Source organism: Sciurus vulgaris (assembly GCF_902686455.1).
Source record: "Sciurus vulgaris genome assembly, chromosome: 7".
Taxonomy (NCBI): Eukaryota; Metazoa; Chordata; class Mammalia; order Rodentia; family Sciuridae; genus Sciurus; species Sciurus vulgaris.
This window is the reverse complement of record NC_136467.1, coordinates 128,732,927-128,753,413: the sequence shown is the minus strand read 5'-3', so window position 1 is coordinate 128,753,413 and position 20,487 is coordinate 128,732,927. Positions and strand designations below refer to the sequence as shown.

Sequence of the window (20,487 nt, the reverse complement as noted above, 5' to 3'; positions counted from 1 at the left end):
GAAAAGTATAGGAAATGGAATTATTATAACACATAACAATTGGTTTGGGAAGGAATGGTAGTTTTATAACTATTTATACAATACAATGTAGTGGTGAAAGAGAAGTAATGAGAAATAGAATTACAGACCTCTTAGTGTACTGAACTTGCTTTCTGCCTGTATAAAATAGCAGAAAGCATCAGTGATTATTTAGGTCAGTCTCCTAATTCTCTACATATAATAATAACCAAAATTCAGTATATATGATGATACTAAGATCTTGAGATCAGTAGTTAAAATGCCTACTCCAGAAAGTTTTAGAAATAATTTGCATGATGTCAATCTTAACAAAAACAAACATGTTGAGAGGTTATTTTTCTGTGGAATAAATTTTCAAATGAGTATTGAGTACTCACTACATATTGAAATTCATTGCATTTTTGTGTATTATATGTATATACTTTTGCTCTGGTAAAAATTTAAGCATTTATTCAAAATCATGACATTGAAATATTTACTTCTCATATTAGACTAGGACATTAATTATCTATGTTTAAGTCTACTATTCAAACATATCTGACAGATTTTTCAATTCCACCACATGCAATGCTTCTTCACTCTACCCTTTCTACCAGTGGCCTCTGTGTCTCCTCTATGGCATGGGAATTCTGAATATTACAGTTCGTATTCATATTAAGACCTATAGACTTTTGTTGAACCAGAATTCTAATTTACATCTTTTAATTATCTCCTTTTAGAACAGGATGCACTTTTTGTTAGCAGCTACTATGATAAGCATAAATGAGGCTATCTTTAGTTTGCAGAAAACCATGGTTAAACCATCTTGATTTTTTAAAGACTTCTTTTATCATTACAATTAAAGTTAAAATTCTTTAATGTTTCCTATTTGTTCTTTGGAATAAGTCTGGTTTCCTTGGGAAATGACAAAGGTTTCTAAATAACTCTTTTGAAAAAAGCACTCTCAAGATTGCTTTGCATCCAAAGTAGAGTACAATTTCACTTTGATATAATGATATGCCTTCCTTCAGCAGGGTTTCTTAAAAGTTAACTAAATTATGACATATTCTGAACATAAATATCTTAGAAATGTAAAATACTCAAGTATGAATAAAATGTTTCTGTGGGGTTTTCCCAACCCTGTTCTATGTATTATTTATCCTGAGACTTTTGTGTTAATTCTTAGGAAGTTCTGATATTTCACTGAGTCTGGATTACATTTACATTTCCAAAATGAATAATCTTAACAGATCAAGATAGTAGTATACACATCAAACAATTCAGGACTCAGGGTAATATAAAAAAGCACTATGAACAACTACAGTCAGCCTTAATAGTTATGCTTTTAACACAGAATTGAAGTCTTTCCCCGTAAAGCTCAAAATACCTATACAGGTTGAGCATCCTTAATACAAAAAGCTCTGAAATCTAAAAATTTTGAATACTCATGTGATGCAAGAGGAAAATGAGTGCAAGAGTATAGACTCATTGGCTATGATGGATTATAGTCAGAATGCACAAAACTATTTCTCAAGATTAACTTCTGCTATGTATAGAGATTGCATATAAATACAAATGAATTCTGCCATATTTAGAAATGAGTCTCATCCTCAATATGCCTCATGATTATGCAAATATTTCAAAAATACAAAGAAAATATAAAATATAAAATTCTTGAAATTTAAAAGCATTTGGTGACAATCCCCTATCAATTACCCAGAAATTAATATTTAAATTACTCAAAATAATTACCAAACTCCAAAGGTCTCAAGACCTGGTCTTGCACCAAATGTTCTGTTATTATTATTACTATTATTATTATTATTTATTTATTTATTTTTTTTTTTGCGGTACTGGGGATGGAACTCAGGGCCTTGTGCTTGCAAGGCAAGCACTCTACCAGCTGAGCTATCTCCCCAGCCCTGTTCTATTATTTTCAAAGAATAGATCTGGTTGCAGATGATTCTGGTTGATTGGTTCAGTGTACCACGTAATTTTCCTTTTAGTGATTTTTCTCAGATCTTGATCATACCAGAAGACACATTTGGAAAGTTCAAATGAGTTTTTTTCATACAAGAATATATGTCTTCACTATGCAACATCGTGTTGAATTCTTAATATATTAATTCAACACTAAATAACCACAAAAATCATGAATTTGCTTTCATAAATTGGAACTAATTTTATGACAATATTTCAAGACAGAAGTGTGAGTTTTATAAATTAGTTTTAGAACATTCAGGATGTCATGGGTTTTTGAACATCATTTGCAGCCAAAATTTGCATCAATAAAAAGATACTCATATTATTTGTTGATATAAACCAGTTGTTGACTTTCCAAAAATATAAATTATTTCATTCTTATACGAACTCTTGTCCACTTTCAAAAGGCATTTCTGGCTGTTCCAATTTAATGCAAAGAAATGTTTCCATGTACTGGCCCATTATTAACTTATTTACTCATTGATTCAAAAGACTAAGGCTTATGATGTTTAAAATGAACATTAAAAAGCTTATTAATATTTTTTCTCTTAATTCTGTTCATTATAATATTTAATGATAAAGTCTTTAATTAAACATGTCAACATTTCATACTAATTCCATAAAAAAGATTTATAATGCATTTTAGAAGAAGTGATAGGATCTACATAAGTTGAGGTCAATAAACTCATGATTCTTTTAAAGCATAGAATGTTTCACCCTAAAGACAAAGTGAAGCTATACTGCCTGCAGAGACTTGAGTCAAAATGCAAGAGTCATGTAATGCTTCATAGGTAACCCTGATAGGAAACCTATTGGTTCTATTTTATGTGGTGTATTAATTTATGATGGTGAGCTTGAACTAATGAATTTATATTGTAATTAAATTTTAAAATGCTCCTCTTACTACTCAATACATTTTCTAATTTGACATTCAAACAAAAAATACTATTTTTCTGTATTTCCATTAATAAACTTTCCATATGAGTGCATATAATCTAATATCATCCATGCCTTGTTAGACTATAAAATGTCAGAAACAAAATATATTTGGCAAGAAGAACACAATAGCAAGAAATTGATGATTAGTCAAAAATGAATTATTGGAAAAACCTATACAAACCTGTTAATGTTAAGAAATTTTATTTGAGTTTGCAACCCTTCACTTGGAAATGAAAATTTTACTCACTAGGTTGCTTAAGGCCCCTTTTACATCCTTATTCCTCAGGGTATAGATAAAGGGGTTGAGTGTTGGAGTCATTACTGCATAGAAGAGAGCCATGAACTTGGGCTGGTCCCTTGTGATGGAGGATGAAGGCTGAAGGTACATGCTAATGGCTGGACCATAAAATAAGGAAACCACAATGAGATGAGAGGAACATGTGCCAAAGGCCTTTTTTCTTCCTTCAGAAGATTTAATCTTAAGTACAGCACATCCAATACTAGCATAAGAGGCAAGAATTAAACATAGAGGAATAGCTAATATAAAAATACACACCACGGAGAGTGCAAGCTCATTAGCCTCCTTTTCCCCACAGGCAGTCTTTATCAGAACTGGAATCTCACACAACAAGTGATCCAGTTGATTGACACCACACAATGGCAATTGCAATGTAAGAGTAGCCTCTGAGAAAGCAAAGAGCACTCCAGTCAGCCACATAATGGACACTAGTAAGATGCAGATGCGCTGATTCATGATGAGGGTATAGTGCAGAGGTCTGCAGATGGCCACATAGCGGTCAAAGGACATAATAGCCAAAAGCAGACATTCTGTGCCCCCCATTATATGGAAGATATAAAGCTGAATTATACACCCAATATAGCTGATGGTCTTCTTAGAGCTTCCCAGGTTAAAGAGCATCTGAGGCACAATGCTGGTGGTGTAGCACATGTCCAAGAAGGAGAGGTTGGTGAGGAAAAAGTACATGGGGCTGTGGAGACGGGGGTCTAACTTGGACACCAGAATGATGGCGATGTTTCCCAGCAAGGCCATGGGGTACGTGATGAGAAGAATAATGAATAGAGGAAGCTCTAACCAAGGTAGGTCTGCAAAACCTAGTAGAATGAACTCTCCAGGGTGGCTTTGATTAATTAGTGCCATTCTCTTCAATTTGTTTCACCTGTAATAAGGAAGTGGGAAAAGATTAGAAAGGGTTATGAGGAATTAAAAGTATAACCACACATTGGCCATACAAATATAGAGGATGGTGTGAAATAACTCTTGGAGTAAAGAAGGCAAAAGCCTGTCACTAGGTGATCAAATTTCCATTCATGGCACTACAAGAAATGGCAGTTACATTAAAAAAAAAACTAAACATTCTGAAACTGAATTTCCTCCTTTGAATAATAAAGGCAGCAATAATGATCTTATGGTGAAAATTCAATTAAAGGTAGAGGTGACTATGCTGGGGAAACCACCGCAGTGGTTTTCAAACTTTGGCTGCCATAAAAATCAACTGGGGAGGCTGTTTAAATGACGTTTATTGTTTTTTGTCTTCTAGTTGTCTGATAGAGCAGCTATAACATGGAGTCCTGGAATCACATGAGTCCTTTTCACAAGCAGTGTACACCATTTCAGAACTGTGAGAAGAGTAGAACATCAAGGTAGAGATAGTAGAAGAAGGAGCAGGAAATTTCGATTTCTGAGAATTATCACGATAGGCTTTTCCTACCCCAACAAACTGGTTGATAAGTTACACCATCTCCATAGGGAGTGAGAAGTCTTTGGATTTAATCCAATCTCTACTAACTACTTGGAATTGAGCAAGAAATCAAGCACTTCCAACATCAGTTTCCTCAGGTATATATTGAGTATGTGAAGGTACAATGACATAAGTTTCATCATACTGAAGAATTTGTTTGTGTAGTAACAATAAAATTCTGGTACGGATGTGTATATTGTTGGTGGGTCTGCAAATTTGTGCAACCACTATGGAAAGCAGTATGAAGATCCCTCAGAAAACTTGGAATGGAACCACTATTTGACCTGGTTATACCACTTCTTACTATATACTCAAAAGAATTAAAATCAGCATGTTATAGCGATGCAGTCACATCAATGTTTATCAAAACTCAATCTACGATAGCTAAGCTATGGAACCAAACTTGTTGCCCCTCAACAGATGAATTAATAAAGAAAATATTGTATGTATACACCATGGAATATTACTTGGCTTTAAAAATGAATGACTTTATGACTTTTGGTGGTAAATGGATGGATCTGGAGACTATTATGCTAAGTGAAATAAGCCAATCCCCCCAATGGTCCAATGTTCTTTCTGATATATGGTACTAAAACACAATGGTTGGGAGGGATGGAGAATAGAAGTTCGGTGGATTAGACAAAGGGAATAAAGAGAAGGGAGTGAGGGTGTGTATAAGAAAGACGGTAGAATGAATCAGACATAATTTTTCGATGTTCATATGTGAATACACCATCAGTGAAACTTCATATAAAGTACAATCACGAGAATTGGATCCAACTTAGAATAAGTTATACTCCATGTACGTATAATATGTCAAAATACACTCTACAGTTATGTGTATCTAAAAAGAACAAATAAAAAATAAAACCACAAAGAAAGGGAAAAAAAGAATTTGTGTACTTTCTTCTTTGCATAACTATTACTTCAGACTCTCAATATTTGTTCTTTCGTATTGTATTTTAGTTAATCTGTCTGTCTTGTAGGATTTTTCATTTATCAAAAGACTTTATCATCTTTTCTTAAAAGAAGAATTTGGACAGGTCCCGGTGATCCACTAATCATAGGTAACTACAAAACATTTTCAATTCCATATCAACTGTTGTCAGGAATAAAGTCAATATCCTGATTCAGGTCCAGACTTTTTAAAATATACAAGTTATTTTATGTTTCCAGGACATATTTCTTTCTTTCTTTCTTTCTTTCTTTCTTTCTTTTTTTTTTTTTTTTTGGCCAAAAGACTTATTGCAAATGACAAAATCTGTGAGCTAAGGAGCTAAGTAAAACTGTATGTTGAGAGAGATGAATTAGGTAATGAAGGTTTTGGTTTATGTTGTGGATTCCATAAAGCACACTCCACCACAGTCTTCAGTAAGAAGGCAAATATTCAGAGGGGAAGTTGGAACAGCATCCCAGAAATAAAATTCAGAGTCACTCTGCCAGTCAATTAGCAATTTCAAGGTAGCATTCTCAGGGTTACAAAATACAGTTTTCAAATTCTCTAGTTCATTTAATCTACAGTGCCAACTTTGTAAGAAATCATAGAAAGCTGCTACTCAGAATTAGGATGTTAATGTTGCCTTTTGATCACATGCTATCCTATTCCAGAAGAAATAACAAATAACAAGGGTAAAACAATAATAAATTCAAGTACTCCTAATGAGACACATTTGACAAACTCAAATAAGGTTTTACATCTACTAAATTAATAGTACCCCTGCCCACCCCCAGACCCTATGACAAAGGAAATTTTAGTGTTCATATTTTAGGATATTGTTAATCATTAATTCTTTAGTCTCCTAATAACTGGAAAGGTAAAGGTAAAGATCAAAATGTAATTAATGCCTTAAATGAGGTAGTTAGATATCAATACAAGTTTGGAGTTTAAAGATTTGAAAAAACAAAACAAAACATCTGTACTACAAGAATGTTTTCTGAATTAGTGTGGCCCCTGCACTTTATTTGGCTATATCACTTGAGATGTATAGGAGCACAGAGAATTTAGGAACATCTCTGGGCCCAAATTTTCTTTCACATGTAAATTCCATGATGCGGAAAGGATGTGAAGTAAGTAGAGTCAGAATTATCATATTGATAAAATAATTTTCTAAAAATTGCACTCCACCCACATTATTAATTTCAATAAAAAGTACATGTTTTCTAGTTTTTAAACATTATTATATTCACATCATATCTTTTTCTACAAAGGACCATTCTTTAATTATTTTTTTCTATTCCTTTTTATGTCAAAAAATGCTTTATTGAAATAGGATCCATTCTTCGATTTTTTTCCTTTTACTTTACTTTTTTTTTTTTTTTTTTTTTTTTTTTTTGGTGGTGCCAGGGATTGAACCCAGGACCTTGTGCATGCAAAGCAAGCACTCTACAAACTGAACTATATCCCAAGCCCCCATTCTTTGATTTTTTTAAAAAGGAATTTTCAATTTGGTCCTCCAGGAATTTTTCCATAATTTATTATCTCTAACTCTGATGACAATCATCCTTCCAGTATACTTTCTGAAACTTTAATTTGTATTACTTGATATTTTGTTCATGTTTTCTTTATTAAATATGTTTCGACTGTTAATAGTGCTCACTATGTAGCCTCTTCTTTTTTTTTTTTTTTTTCTGTATACTTGCCTAGAGACAGAATAGCCTAATCCATGCAAGTAATTCTGAAGTATATTTAAGGTCACTAATTCTATCCATATAACTCTTATCTTTTCCATATCATTCTCACATTTCATTACCTTTAACTCTTAGATTCTACAACACTTGGATCTCCTACTTCCAGTGATTTTCCATCCCTATTTCACTACATAGAAATCTATTCATGCAAAAATATTTAGAGTACCTTTAGTAAGTTGGTAGACTGTATTTCTGTTGACATTATCTTTGTATCTACCCTGATATTTCCATTCTAGTATATTATGTTTTTATTTCATTTTCATCAGATACAGTATTAATTTATAATTGTAAGTACTGTTTAGCTTTATAGAGAGTAGATCATAAGAAGTAATTTAGGTTATTATTATCCTCTGACCCTAAACTCTGACTGAAGCATATGGAGAAATCAATCCATGAAATTTTGAACATAAACTAGATTGATACGAGTTAGTCATGTTATTGATTGAAAGCTTCATATTTCATTTAAGTAATGTCTGTCAGAAATATCTTTGTTTTTATGATTTTATTGTCAATTTAAGTGAGAGCCTGAGAGACATTAATTGCAAGTGAAATCCGGTTGTTTACAGAGCTACTGAAATAGGTATTTTCAAATGTTAGAAAAGGTTTCCTGAAATGAAATACACTCTGCCTTTCTTATGTGTATTCAGTATTATGATATATATATACATTCCAACCTCCTCTGAGAATGTATTGCTCATAAAAACAAGTATCTTTTACTTACTTTATTTTGATATTCTTCAATATAAAGGAAATGTGAGGAAGTATATTTGAATTTTAAAATTTTCAGAGTACAGAGAAACTTTAGTTCATGGATGGATATTTAACTATTAGCTTCAGAGCAGTTATTTTCTCTGTTGATGTAGCGGCCAAAGGAAAAAAGCCTAGGTTAAGAAGGAAAAGTAGAAAATATTCAGAGTGCTTTGTAAGCATGCTATTTACATGCTATTCATGAGAACTCTTGGGCATTCTTTTCACATAGACCATTCATTTATCCTGCTCCCAGGTGAGTGATCAGAGAAGAATTTGGGGGACAGAGCTCTCTATGGAAATGCTTCTTTTGTACAATTAGTTACCTACTGAATTGAGGTTGGATGTCAGACTCTCTGTTGTTAGATTTGTTTACAATGGGCTCATTCAATTACCAAAAAGACACCTGAACACTAATTTCAAATATAGTTATATTTGAAAAATTAACTATAAATTAACTATAGTTATATAGTTAAAGATAAATAAATAAGAAAGAGGATACAATTAGAGTTAGTTTGAATAAATGATTCAAGGGAATTTATATGAGAATTAATATCTTCACTACTTCTTAGAATAGCTCACCTAGATTTAATTATTTCTAGTAGTAATAGTAAAGGAGCACAAAATTAGTTTGAAAGACAAGAAAAAAGTGATTTTTCTGATGAGAAATATTCAAGAAATATTTAAATGAAAACTTCACAATATTTGATTCTCTGAAATATTTAAATAAAAACTTCACAATATTTGTTTCTCTAACAAAAAGATGTAATTATGATTTTCTCTCTGTATTATCTGTGTCTCTTGTCACATATTAGGCCCATATGTAGACATAATTCAGATTGTTTAAAATTACTTGTATTATATTAAACTACATTATTTAGAAAAACAAAATCAAAGACATTGAATAGAACAGACAAATGATAAGCTCTCCCTTTGACTACCGTCTCCAATGGTATGTAATCCATCTTCTTTCTCTAAAGTTATCCACTAATATCATATGAGCGTGTGCTTTTATGCATTACATATGTGATGAATATTTCTCAGTCCACTTTCACTTTCCTAGATTCACTCTCTATTCATACATGCATTTATATATATATAATTTTTTTCAGAAGACAAAATGACAACAAACTTTATCATATATTTAATTGGCTTGTATTCATGATTCATGAATATGGGCAGTTTCCTTTCTTCAAAATAGAATGTGAGTTCCCATTGGGCAATGGCAGAACAGAATTTAGTGTAAGAGGAACAAAGAATTAACACTAGAATAAGCTGATTGGTAGATGTCACCTCACTTCTTCAGGTTTCTTTTTTCTTTCTCCCATTCTTCTTCTCCTCTTCCTCCATCCTCCTCATCCTCCTCTCCTTTTCTTCTTCTCCTCTTCCTTTTCCTCCTTTGCCTTCCTTTTGCTCCTTCTCTTTCTTCTTTCTTTTTGTCAAAAGTGGAAACCTCCTTATTACACTGACTTGGGTAAGCCATTATCTCCCATTTTTAGGAAGAACACTTCTTTTTCTGAATCTATTTGATTTCTTAAAGGTTATGTTTAACTGTGTGATATTCAGCATAAACAGTTCCATTTTGACTTGGTCTGGTCTTCTGGGACCACGTGCACAATGGCCTCCCATATATTTCATTTATTACTTACTACTGTGCAGTTTCACTAGAGGTTACATCAAGAAGATTCTTATCTGGCTTCTGGTCAGATTTAAGAGCAAAAGAACAGCTGGTTGCAGGTAGTCTCTTTCAGTTGCTTCTCAGATGAACATGTAAGACTGGGTTTGTTGCTTCACCAAAAGACACAAATCCTGGAGATGGCCTCTATGTTTAGGTCTGTCTTTCTGGTTTCCAATACTATTTCTTCTATATCTCTCTCTCTGCTTTTGAGATCTCATCAAATATCCTTTTCTGTTCTAATATCCTTAAGTGTGTCCCTATGTTTTCTCCTAGTAGTTTCAGAGTTTCAGGTCTTATATTTGAGTTTTGTTTCATTTTGAATGGATTATTGCACATGGTGAGAGATAAGGGTTTAGTTTCATTCTCTTATCTGTGGATATCCATTTTTTCTGCTACTGGTTATTGACAGATTGTCCTTGCATATTTAGCACCTTTCTGGAAAATCAGGTCATTATAGAAGTACGGTTTACTTCTAGGCTATATTTCCATTCCTATGTCTGTTTTTATGTCAATACCCTGTTCTTTTGATAACTATAGTTTTCTAATAGATTTTGAGGTCAGGTAGTGCAATATTTCCTACTTTGTTCCTTTTTTTCTGGATTGCTTTGGGCATTTGATGGTTTTTGAGATTTCCTATGGACTTTAGATTTTTCTTTCCTTTTTTTAATCAGTCCTGGGCATCAAACCCAGTGCATCACACCTGCTAAAAAATCTCTCTCTCTCCCACTGAAAACCATGTGTATTCTGTTTCTCTGGGGTGGAATGTTCTGTATGTCAGTTATGCGTAGATCATTATTGAAGTCCAGTGTGTCTTTATCAATTTTCTCTGTATGTTTCCATCAATTATTGGAAGTTATTAAAGTCTCCTTCTATTATTTTGTTACTGTCACTTTCAACCTTCAGTTTTGCCAATTTTTTTTCAGGTTTTTAAAATAACTTTTATTTTTTAACATTAATATGTGCATTACAACAAACAGAAAAGCATAAGCAAAGAGTATTCCAGTCACAAGCAGTTTATTGGATGTGTCCCTACAGGTATGTGTATACATACATAATAATATCCCATGATTTCATAGCATGTATTGTGTTTTCCCACACATCATGAATATTTATCAATTCAAAATCCCAAAGCTACATGAGTATTTTTGATAACCAAGAATACACTATACCAACTCTACCTGTTAGAAAAAAATATAGTTCTGCCTTTCACAGAAACAAAAATTTTACTGAAGACAGAAATGGCAACAGGACTCTAGATAGACATATTGGCAGAGTTGCAACTAAAATAATACATTCCCTTAACACTCAATTTAAAATGAGACAAAGCAACAGAATATACCTAACATGTTTCTAAGAGGGTTCACTATCAGATTGTTAGTACTAAAATATTAGCAAAATGCATGTTCCCAGTGAATTAAAGTATTTCTATAGTAAGTACAGCCAGAAGTTGCCCACACGCCAATGGCTCACATCAGAATGTAAATCCTTGAGCACTTGCTCCCATCTTTCCCTGTGTGCTTCCATCTGCTTCTCTGCTGCCAGTGTAATGAACAAGTCCTGAAACCCAACGATAAAACAATTTCATGTCCAAGATGCATCTTTTCTATCAATTGTGACAAAAATGTGTGTACAAGTTGGCTAATTCACTAGATCTGCTTTTTATGATTCATGTCACCTCGGGACATCTAGAAAGCTTAGATGCAGTGAATAAAGTATGAGCTTTATGCCCAATGCACACAAGTACTTTACCAAAAATGCACATATAGATCTATGACTGTAATCTAACCCTGTCATCCAGATATGGAAATACTAGTAAAGAGCCCTTCCCCTCACCCTTCCTCTTCTGCCTCTTCACCATTCCAGTGACTAAGTTCAGGAATACACCTAGCTCCAAGTAGTGATTAACAAAGGTCATTCACAGAAGACAGTTCTTCCTAAAAACTAACAAAAGGATATTGATATAGATTAATGATACATGTTAATGATAACATAAGGATATTGATTATTGTACTACTTCTAACAAATTTGTGGCATTGGGACTTATCCTTTAATATCCAGCAATATTAACTAAAATGCACATATAACAATGGCTAGATAATCTGAACTAACCTAGGGGCACAGAATGTTTCTCTCTGCATAGTTTCTCCTCCCCTCACCCACCACCCAGTGAACCTTGAACTTACTCAAGAGGTCAAATTTAACAATTACATTTTCTTAAACGGCAGCCATTTCTATGTAATAACAAAAGTACTTCAAGGGCATTACTTTAGCCCTTTATTTTACCATGTGTTTGCACTTTTCAATATCTAGAAAGACTAGATATTTCCAACAAAGACTTAAGTTTTCCACTATACATACTTAAAAACTGAAAAAACTACACACACTTATTTAGCAAAGGTCAGATTTGAAGCAAACAAAAAAAAAAATTATCTCTAAAGACTAGATTTGAAAGCGTTTTCTAAACAGAAATGTTCTGGCCTAGAACCCTTCATGTTCTCATCTCTTATCAACCCAGGGGTGAGATATATGCATTTTTTTTTATTGTAAACAAATGGGATACACGTTGTTTCTCTGTTTGTACATGAGCCAATCTCAAAAAGCCAAAGATATATGCATTTTTACAGCTTAGAAATAACTCTAATAATTTCACTTCCTAAGTGGTTTTATTTTATTTTATTTTTTTTTATTTTATTGTAAACAAATGGGATACATGTTGTTTCTCTGTTTGTACATGACGTAAAGGCATACCATTTGAGTAATCATAAATTTACATAGAGTAATGTTGTTTGATTCATTGTTATTTTTTCCCTTCCCCCCATCCCTCCCACCCCTCTTTTCCCTCTATACAGTGCTTCCTTCCTCCATACTTGCCCCCCTCCCTAACCCTAACTCTAACCCTAACACTAACCCTTCCCTCCCCCCATTATGTGTCATCATCCACTTATTAGTGATATCATTCGTCCTTTGGCTTTCTGAGATTGGCTTATCTCACTTAGCATGATATTCTCCAATTTCATCCATTTGCCTGCAAATGCCATAATTTTATCATTCTTTATGGCTGAGTAATATTCCATTGTATATATATACCACAGTTTCTTTATCCACTCATCAATTGAAGGGCATCTAGGTTGGTTCCACAGTCTGGCTATTGTGAATTGAGCAACTATGAACATTGATGTGGCTGTATCTCTGTAGTATGCTGATATTAAGTCCTTGGGTATAGGCAAAGGAGTGGAATAGCTCAGTCAAATGGAGGGTCCATTCCAAGTTTTCCAAGGAATCTCCACACTGCTTTCCAGAGTGGCTGCACTAATTTGCAGCCCCACCAGCAATGTATGAGTGTACCTTTCTCCCCACATCCTCGCCAACACCTGTTGTTGCTCGTATTCTTGATAATCGCCATTCTAATTGGGGTGAGATGGAAAATTAGGGTGGTTTTGATTTGCATTTCTCTTACTACTAGAGATGTTGAACATTTTTCCCATGTTTGTTGATTGCTTGTAGATCTTCTTCTGTGAAGTGTCTATTCATTTCCTTAGCCCATTTGGATTATTTGAATTCTTGGAATAGAGTTTTTTGAGTTCTTTATAGATTCTGGATATTAGCGCTCTATCTGAAGCATGATTGGCAAAGATATTCTCCCACTCTGTAGGCTCTCTCTTCGCACTGCTGATAGTTTCCCATTCTGAGAGAAAGCTTTTTAGTTTGAATCTATCCCAGTTATTGATTCTTGCTTTTATTTCTTGTGTTATGGGAGTCCTGTTAAGGAAGACTGCTCCTAAGCCGACATGTTGAAGATCTGGACCTACTTTTTCTTCTATAATCTGCAGGGTCTCTGGTCTGATTCCGAGGTCCTTAATCCATTTTGAGTTTAGTTTTGTGCATGGTGAGAGATATGGGTTTAGTTTCATTCTGTTGCATATGGATTTCCATTTCTCCCAGCACCATTTGTTGAAGAGGCTATCTTTTCTCCTTTGCGTATTTTTGGCACCTTTGTCTAGTATTAGAAAATTGTATTTATTTGGGTTTGTGTCCATGTACTCTATTCTGTACCATTGATCTACCTTTCTATTTTGGTACCAATACCATGCCGTTTTTGTTACTATTGTTTTGTAGTAGAGTTGAAGATCTGGTATTGCAATACCCCCTGTTTCACTCTTCCTGCTAAGGATTGCTTTAGCTATTCTGAGTTTCTTATTCTTCCAGATGAATTTCATAATTGCTTGCTCTATTTCTGTAAGGTACATCATTGGGATTTTAATTGGAATTGCATTGAATTTGTATAGCACTTTAGGTAGTATGGCCATTTTAACAATATTAATTCTTCCTATCCAAGAACATGGAAGATCTTTCCATCTTCTAAGGTGTTCTTTAATTTCTTTCTTTAGTGTTCTGTAGTTCTCATTGTAGAGGTCTTTCACCTCTTTTGTGAGATTGATTCCCAAGTATTTTATTTTTTTTGAGGCTATTGTGAATGGGGTAGTTTTCCTAATTTCTCTTTCTGAAGATTCATCACTTATGTATAGAAATGCATTGGATTTATGAGCATTGAACTTGTATCCTGCTACTTTACTGAATTCACTTATGAGTTCTAAGAGTTTTCTGGTGGAATTTCCAGGTTCCTGTAAATATATAATCATGTCATCAGCGAACAGGGATAGTTTGAGTTCTTCTTTTCCAATTCGTATCCCTTTAATTTCTTTGGTTTGTCTAATTGCTCTGGCTAGAGTCTCAAGAACGATGTTGAATAGAAGTGGTGGAAGAGGGCATCCCTGCCTTGTTCCAGTTTTTAGGGGGAATGCTTTCAGTTTTTCACCATTTAGAATGATATTAGCCATGGGCTTAGCATAAATGGCCTTTACAATGTTAAGGAATGTTCCCACTATCCCTATTTTTTCTGGTGTTTTGAGCATGAAGCGGTGCTGTATTTTATCAAATGCTTTTTCTGCATCTATTGAAATAATCATGTGATTCTTGACTTTAAGTCTATTGATATGGTGAATTACATTTATTGATTTCCTGATGTTGAACCAACCTTGCATCCCAGGGATGAAACCCACTTGATCATGGTGCACTATCTTTTTAATATGTTTTTGTATGCGATTTGCTAAAATTTTGTTGAGAATTTTTGCGTCGATGTTCATTAAGGATATTGGTCTGAAATTTTCTTTCCTTGATGAGTCTCTGTCTGGTTTAGGTATCAGTGTGATATTGGCTTCATAGAATGAGTTTGGGAGGGTTCCCTCCTCTTCTATTTTATTCTTTAAAGGTTTTGTAGAACTCGGCTGAGAACCCATCTGGTCCCGGACTTTTCTTTGTTGCTAGGCTTTTGATGACTTCTTCTATTTCAGTACTTGAAATTGGTCTATTTAAATTGTGTATGTCCTCCTCGTTCAGTTTAGGCAATTCATTTGTCTCTAGAAACCTGTTGATGTCTTCGAAATTTTCTATTTTGTTGGAGTATAGATTTTCAAAATAGCTTCTAATTATGTTTTGTATTTCAATCCTGTCTGTTGTGATATTTCCTTGTTCATTCCGAATTTTAGTGATTTGGGTTTTCTCTCGTCTTCTCTTTGTTAGTGTGGCTAAAGGTGTATCAATTTTGTTTATTTTTTCGAAGAACCAACTATTTATTTTGTCAATTTTTTGTATTGTTTCTTTTGTTTCAATTTCATTGATTTCAGCTCTGAGTTTAACTATTTCCTGTCTTCTACTACTTTTGGTGCTGGTCTGTTCTTCTTTTTCTAGGGCTTTGAGCTGTAGTGTTAGGTCGTTTATTTGTTGAGTTTTACTTCTTTTATTAAATGTGCTCCATGAAATAAATTTCCCTCTAAGTACTGCTTTCATAGTGTCCCAGAGGTTTTGATATGATGTTTCTTTGTTCTCATTTACCTCTAAGAATTTTTTAATTTTCTTCCTAATATCTTCGGTTATCCATTCATCATATAATAGCATATTGTTTAATCTCCAGATGTTGGAATAGTTTCTGTGTTTTACTCTTTCATGTATTTCTAACTTCAATCCATTATGATCTGATAGAATACATGGTAGTGTCTCTATCTTCTTGTATTTGCTAACATTAGCTTTGTGGCATAATATATGGTCTATTTTAGAGAAGGATCCATGTGCTGCTGAGAAGAAAGTGTATTCGCTCTTGGTTGGATGGTGTATTCTATAAATGTCTGTTAAGTCTAAATTATTGATTGTGTTAATTGAGATCTATGATTTCTTTGTTCAATTTTTGTCTGGAAGATCTGTCCAGTGGTGAGAGAGGTGTGTTAAAATCACATAGTATTATTGTGATATGGTCTATTTTTTTTCTGAAATTGAGAAGGATTTGTTTGACATACATGGATGAGCCACTTTTTGGGGCATAGATTTTTATGATTGTTATATCTTCCTGATTTATGCTTCCCTCAAGCAGTATGAAATGATCTTCTTTATGCCTTCTGACTAACTTTGGCATGAAGTCCACATTATCTGCAATGAGGATGGAGACTCCAGCTTTTTTGCTGAGTCCATGTGCGTGGTATGTTTTTCCCCATCCTTTCATCTTTTGTCTATGGGTATCTTTTTCTATGAGGTGAGTCTCTTGCAGGCAACATATTGTTGGATCTTTCTTTTTAATCCATTCTGCCAGTCTATGTCTTTTGATTGATGAATTCAGGTCATTAACATTCAGGGTTATTATTGAGATATGATTTGGTTTCCCGGTCATTTGGTTCATTTTTTAAATTTTATATTTATTTGTGTGACACAACTTGGTTTCTCCTTTATTTGATCATTCCTTTAGGATAATTCCTCCCTTTGCTGATTTGCTTCTTTGTTTTTCATCTCTTCCTCATGGAATATTTTGCTGAGAATGTTCTGTAATGCTGGCTTTCTTTTTGTAAATTCTTTTAGCTTTTGTTTATCATGGAAGGATTTTATTTCATCGTCAAATTTGAAGGTAAGTTTTGCTGGGTATAAGATTCTTGGTTGGCATCCATTTTCTTTCAGGGCTTGAAAAATGTTGTTCCAGGCCCTTCTAGCTTTTAGGGTCTGGATTGAAAAATCTGCTGATATCCGTATTGGTTTCCCCCTGAATGTAATTTGGTTCTTTTCTCTCACAGCCTTTAAAATTCTGTCTTTATTTTGTATGTTAGGCATTTTCATTATAATGTGCCTTGGTGTGGGTCTGTTGTAATTTTGTGTATTTGGAGTCCTATAAGCCTCTTGAACTTGATTTTCCATTTCATTCTTCAGATTTGGGAAATTTTCTGATATTATTTCATTGAATAGATTGCTCATTCCTTTTGTTTGTTTCTCTAGGCCTTCCTCAATCCCAATAATTCTTAAATTTGGCCTTTTCATGATATCCCATCATTCTTGTAGATTCTGTTCATGATTTCTTACCATCTTCTCTGTTCAACTTTGTTTTCAAGGTTAAATATTTTGTCTTCAATGTCTGAGATTCTGTCTTCTAGGTGTTCTATCCTACTGGATATGCTTTCTATGGAGTTCTTAATTTGGTTTATTGTTTCCTGCATGTCAAGGATTTGTTTAGTTTTTTTTTTTTTCAATATCTCTAACTCTTTATTGAAATCATCTTTTGCTTCCTGTATTTGCTCTTTTAACTGTCGATTAGTGCGATCATTCAGTGCCTGCATTTGCTCTTTCATTTCATCTCATCGTTTGCTTCCCTGATCATTTTAATTATGTACATTCTGAACTCCTTTTCTGTCATTTCTTCTGCCATGCTGTCATTGGTTTTATTGATGTAACATCTAGATTTGTTTGCAGCATTTTCTTTCCTTGTTTTCTCATATTGTTCAGGTATCAGTGGACCACTGAGATATTGCAGATTTCCTCTATTGACTTACAATGTCCCTAAAGATTTCTATATATATCCCCTCTTAGCCTTCAGTAGGCTGAAGTCTTGGAGGAAGTTGATAATGCGGTGCTCCACAAGGAAGCTGCCTCTCTAGGAGTGGTGTCCTTCAGGTGGGTTATATTCCCTGCTAGTGGGCAGAGGTGCCTCCACTTGTTGACCAATGGTCATCCAAAGGGGAACTAGACTGCGGGCTGGGGCAAGGCCTGTTTGGGCCTGTGTCTCTGTTTTTACCGTCCTTGTGGGGAAACCTCACCCGGCAGGGAATACTCACCTGGTGGGGAGGTCTTGCTGGTCAGTTCCCTGCTAGAGGTTCCTGTCAATTTACAGCTACTGCCTGGGCTGGGCTGCCTTCCTCTGCAAAGTTCCCAGGGGCCCGGCCCTACCTCTGGGCCTGGGAGCCTCACCCTTCGCAGATGAATCTCCTTAGGCTGCCCCTCCTCAGAGAATCTGCCAGCAGTCCTGGAACCTTCGCTCCGCCCCTACGCGTGTCTCTGTGGGGCTCTTCCACCAAGAAGCCTCCTAGATCCTGGGACCCTGCTCTGCACCTAATTGCCTGGCTATGCGGCCCCTCCTCTGAGCAGCCACCTGGGGCCCCCTACAATCACTCTGAGTCCCAGAGACCCTCCACACGCCTCTTCCTCCTGACAGCCACCCAGTATACTGGTGTGGTCACTAGGAGTCCAAGAAACTCACTGCGTGCCTCCTCCTCCCACCAACCACCTGTTGCCCGGGGCAATCAATCACTCCCAGTCGAAATGACCCTCCCCGTTCCTCCTCCTCCTACAGGTAACTCCCCGGGTGTTCAGGAGCGGTCGCTCTGAGTGGCTCTGAATCCACGTGACCCGCTGCACGCGTCCTCTGGGCAACCGCCCAGAGCTCTGGTGCGGCCACTTGAGACCAAGCTACCCACCGCGCTTCTCCTCCAGGCAGCCCCCCTGTGTTCAGGAGCTGTCACTTTAAGTCCAAACAACTCACCAATCGCCTCCTCCTCTGAGCATCCGCCTGGAGCTCTAATGCAGTCACTGCGAGTCCAAACGACCTGCCGCGCTCCTCCTCCTCCTCCTCCTACTCCTGCGGGCAGGCCCGGGTGTTCAGAAGTGGTCTGAGTCCAAACAGACGCCACGCAGCCCCTCCTCTGGCAACCGCCTGTAGCTCTGGTATAGCCACTCCGAATCCAAGCGGCCGTGCTCCTCCTCCTATTCGTCCTCAGGGCAGGCCCCGGTGTTCAGAAGCAGTCGCTCTAAGTCCAAACAGCTCGCCGCGCAGCTTCTCCTCTGGCAACTGCCAGTAGCTCTGGTGTAGTCACTCCAAATCCAAGCGGCCACGCTCCTCCTCCTCCTCCTCAGGGCAGGCCCCGGTGTTCTGAGTCCACACAGCTCTCCTTGCCGCTGTTCCCCTGGTCCGCCACCGGTGCCCCAGTGGTTGCTCCGAGTTCCAGCGCTGTGCTGAGCGGCCTCCTCTACGATGCTCCCAATTGTCCGAGTTCCCTAAGTGGTTTTAAGAACAGTCTTGAACAAATTTTAACAGCAAGTGTACTCGATGAGTAGAGTTAGCTTACTAACTCTACTTTTGTCATACATGGCAAGTTCTTTAACATCTAGATAGACCAGTTAGATAGACCTAGTTAGTACTCATTTATCTTTTATATACACTATTTACACAGCACAGTAAAACAAAATTCACAGACATAATGAATAATGATCAATCTTGCTTCACAGAAAACATATTGGTATAAAACCCTTTGCATTTTCTTCTCCTTCTTTCTCCCTGAACCATCACAAATATAATGTATATTGCTCAGAGAAGTGTTTTGATCATTTCATTTCCAGAAGACAGCATTATTTTTATAATTTTTGACAAAAAGGTTATCTACAAAATATTTTATTTACCACCTAAACTTTGACCATAATTTGTGCACTTCTAAACATCTGGAAAGACTAGATGTTTCAAATAAGAACTTAAGTTTTCCCACGATGTACATGGCAGTGTTGAATAAACTGTTTGCATGTAACAGTGATTATATCTGAATATTATAAAATTAGAATTCCATTGTCCAGTGTATACATATACACAATGTATACACTGCAGCAAAGTTAAATGACATGCATGTTAGAGGGCAAAGGGTAAGCTAAATTTTCTTGCACACTCTAACAAAACACCTTTTGCAGTTTATTCCCTCCCACTTTCCTCATCCAATAACACATACAGGTGGTATACTATTCAGAGGTGATTTAACAATTCCAAACACAGTATTTTCCAACAGTTTTTAAAAACTATTTACAAAAAGTTTTCTTCTACTAATTCAACTTTTAAATATATCAAGCACTTTTAAATATAGAAGGACCAGATATTCCACATAAGAACTTGTCTACTGTGCAAAAAAATTACACACATAATAGTAGTTATAAACTGAGACAATTTTTCTGTTGAATTTTAACACAAAACATACAAAATTTGTTTACTAATTCTACTTTTTCATACACCAGCAACCTCTTTAACATCTAATATGACCATTTTATTCTTGAACCTTTCTCTTCTGACTTTCTTCTTCTCTTTCAATCCAGTGGACAAGTATTGGCATATGTGATGCTTAGAGATGGTTTAACAAATTCGTACCCAGAAGTCATTTACAGAGAACAAACTTTCCTATGAATATCAAAACAAAATGTACAAAATGTGCTAATTTTATTAATTACTTGGTCATACACAGGCAACCTCTTTAACATTTGGAGACTAGATGTTCTAAAATTGGGACTCATTTGTCCATTGTATACATTACAAACAGCAAAACAAAATGCACAAAACACACAAAAAATGATTCT

General features: G+C 35.4%; 1 protein-coding gene across 1 annotated transcript; it reads right to left on the bottom strand.

Annotated features, from left to right (window-relative positions):
* Nucleotides 1-3,139: 3,139 nt before the first annotated feature.
* On the bottom strand, nucleotides 3,140-4,078 carry LOC306666667 (olfactory receptor 2B11-like; the record flags this gene model as incomplete). Its single annotated transcript, XM_079148890.1, has 1 exon — nucleotides 3,140-4,078. One exon carries the CDS (start codon nucleotides 4,076-4,078, stop codon nucleotides 3,140-3,142), a length of 939 nt encoding a protein of 312 aa, XP_079005016.1.
* Between the last annotated feature and the right edge of the window lie 16,409 nt (nucleotides 4,079-20,487).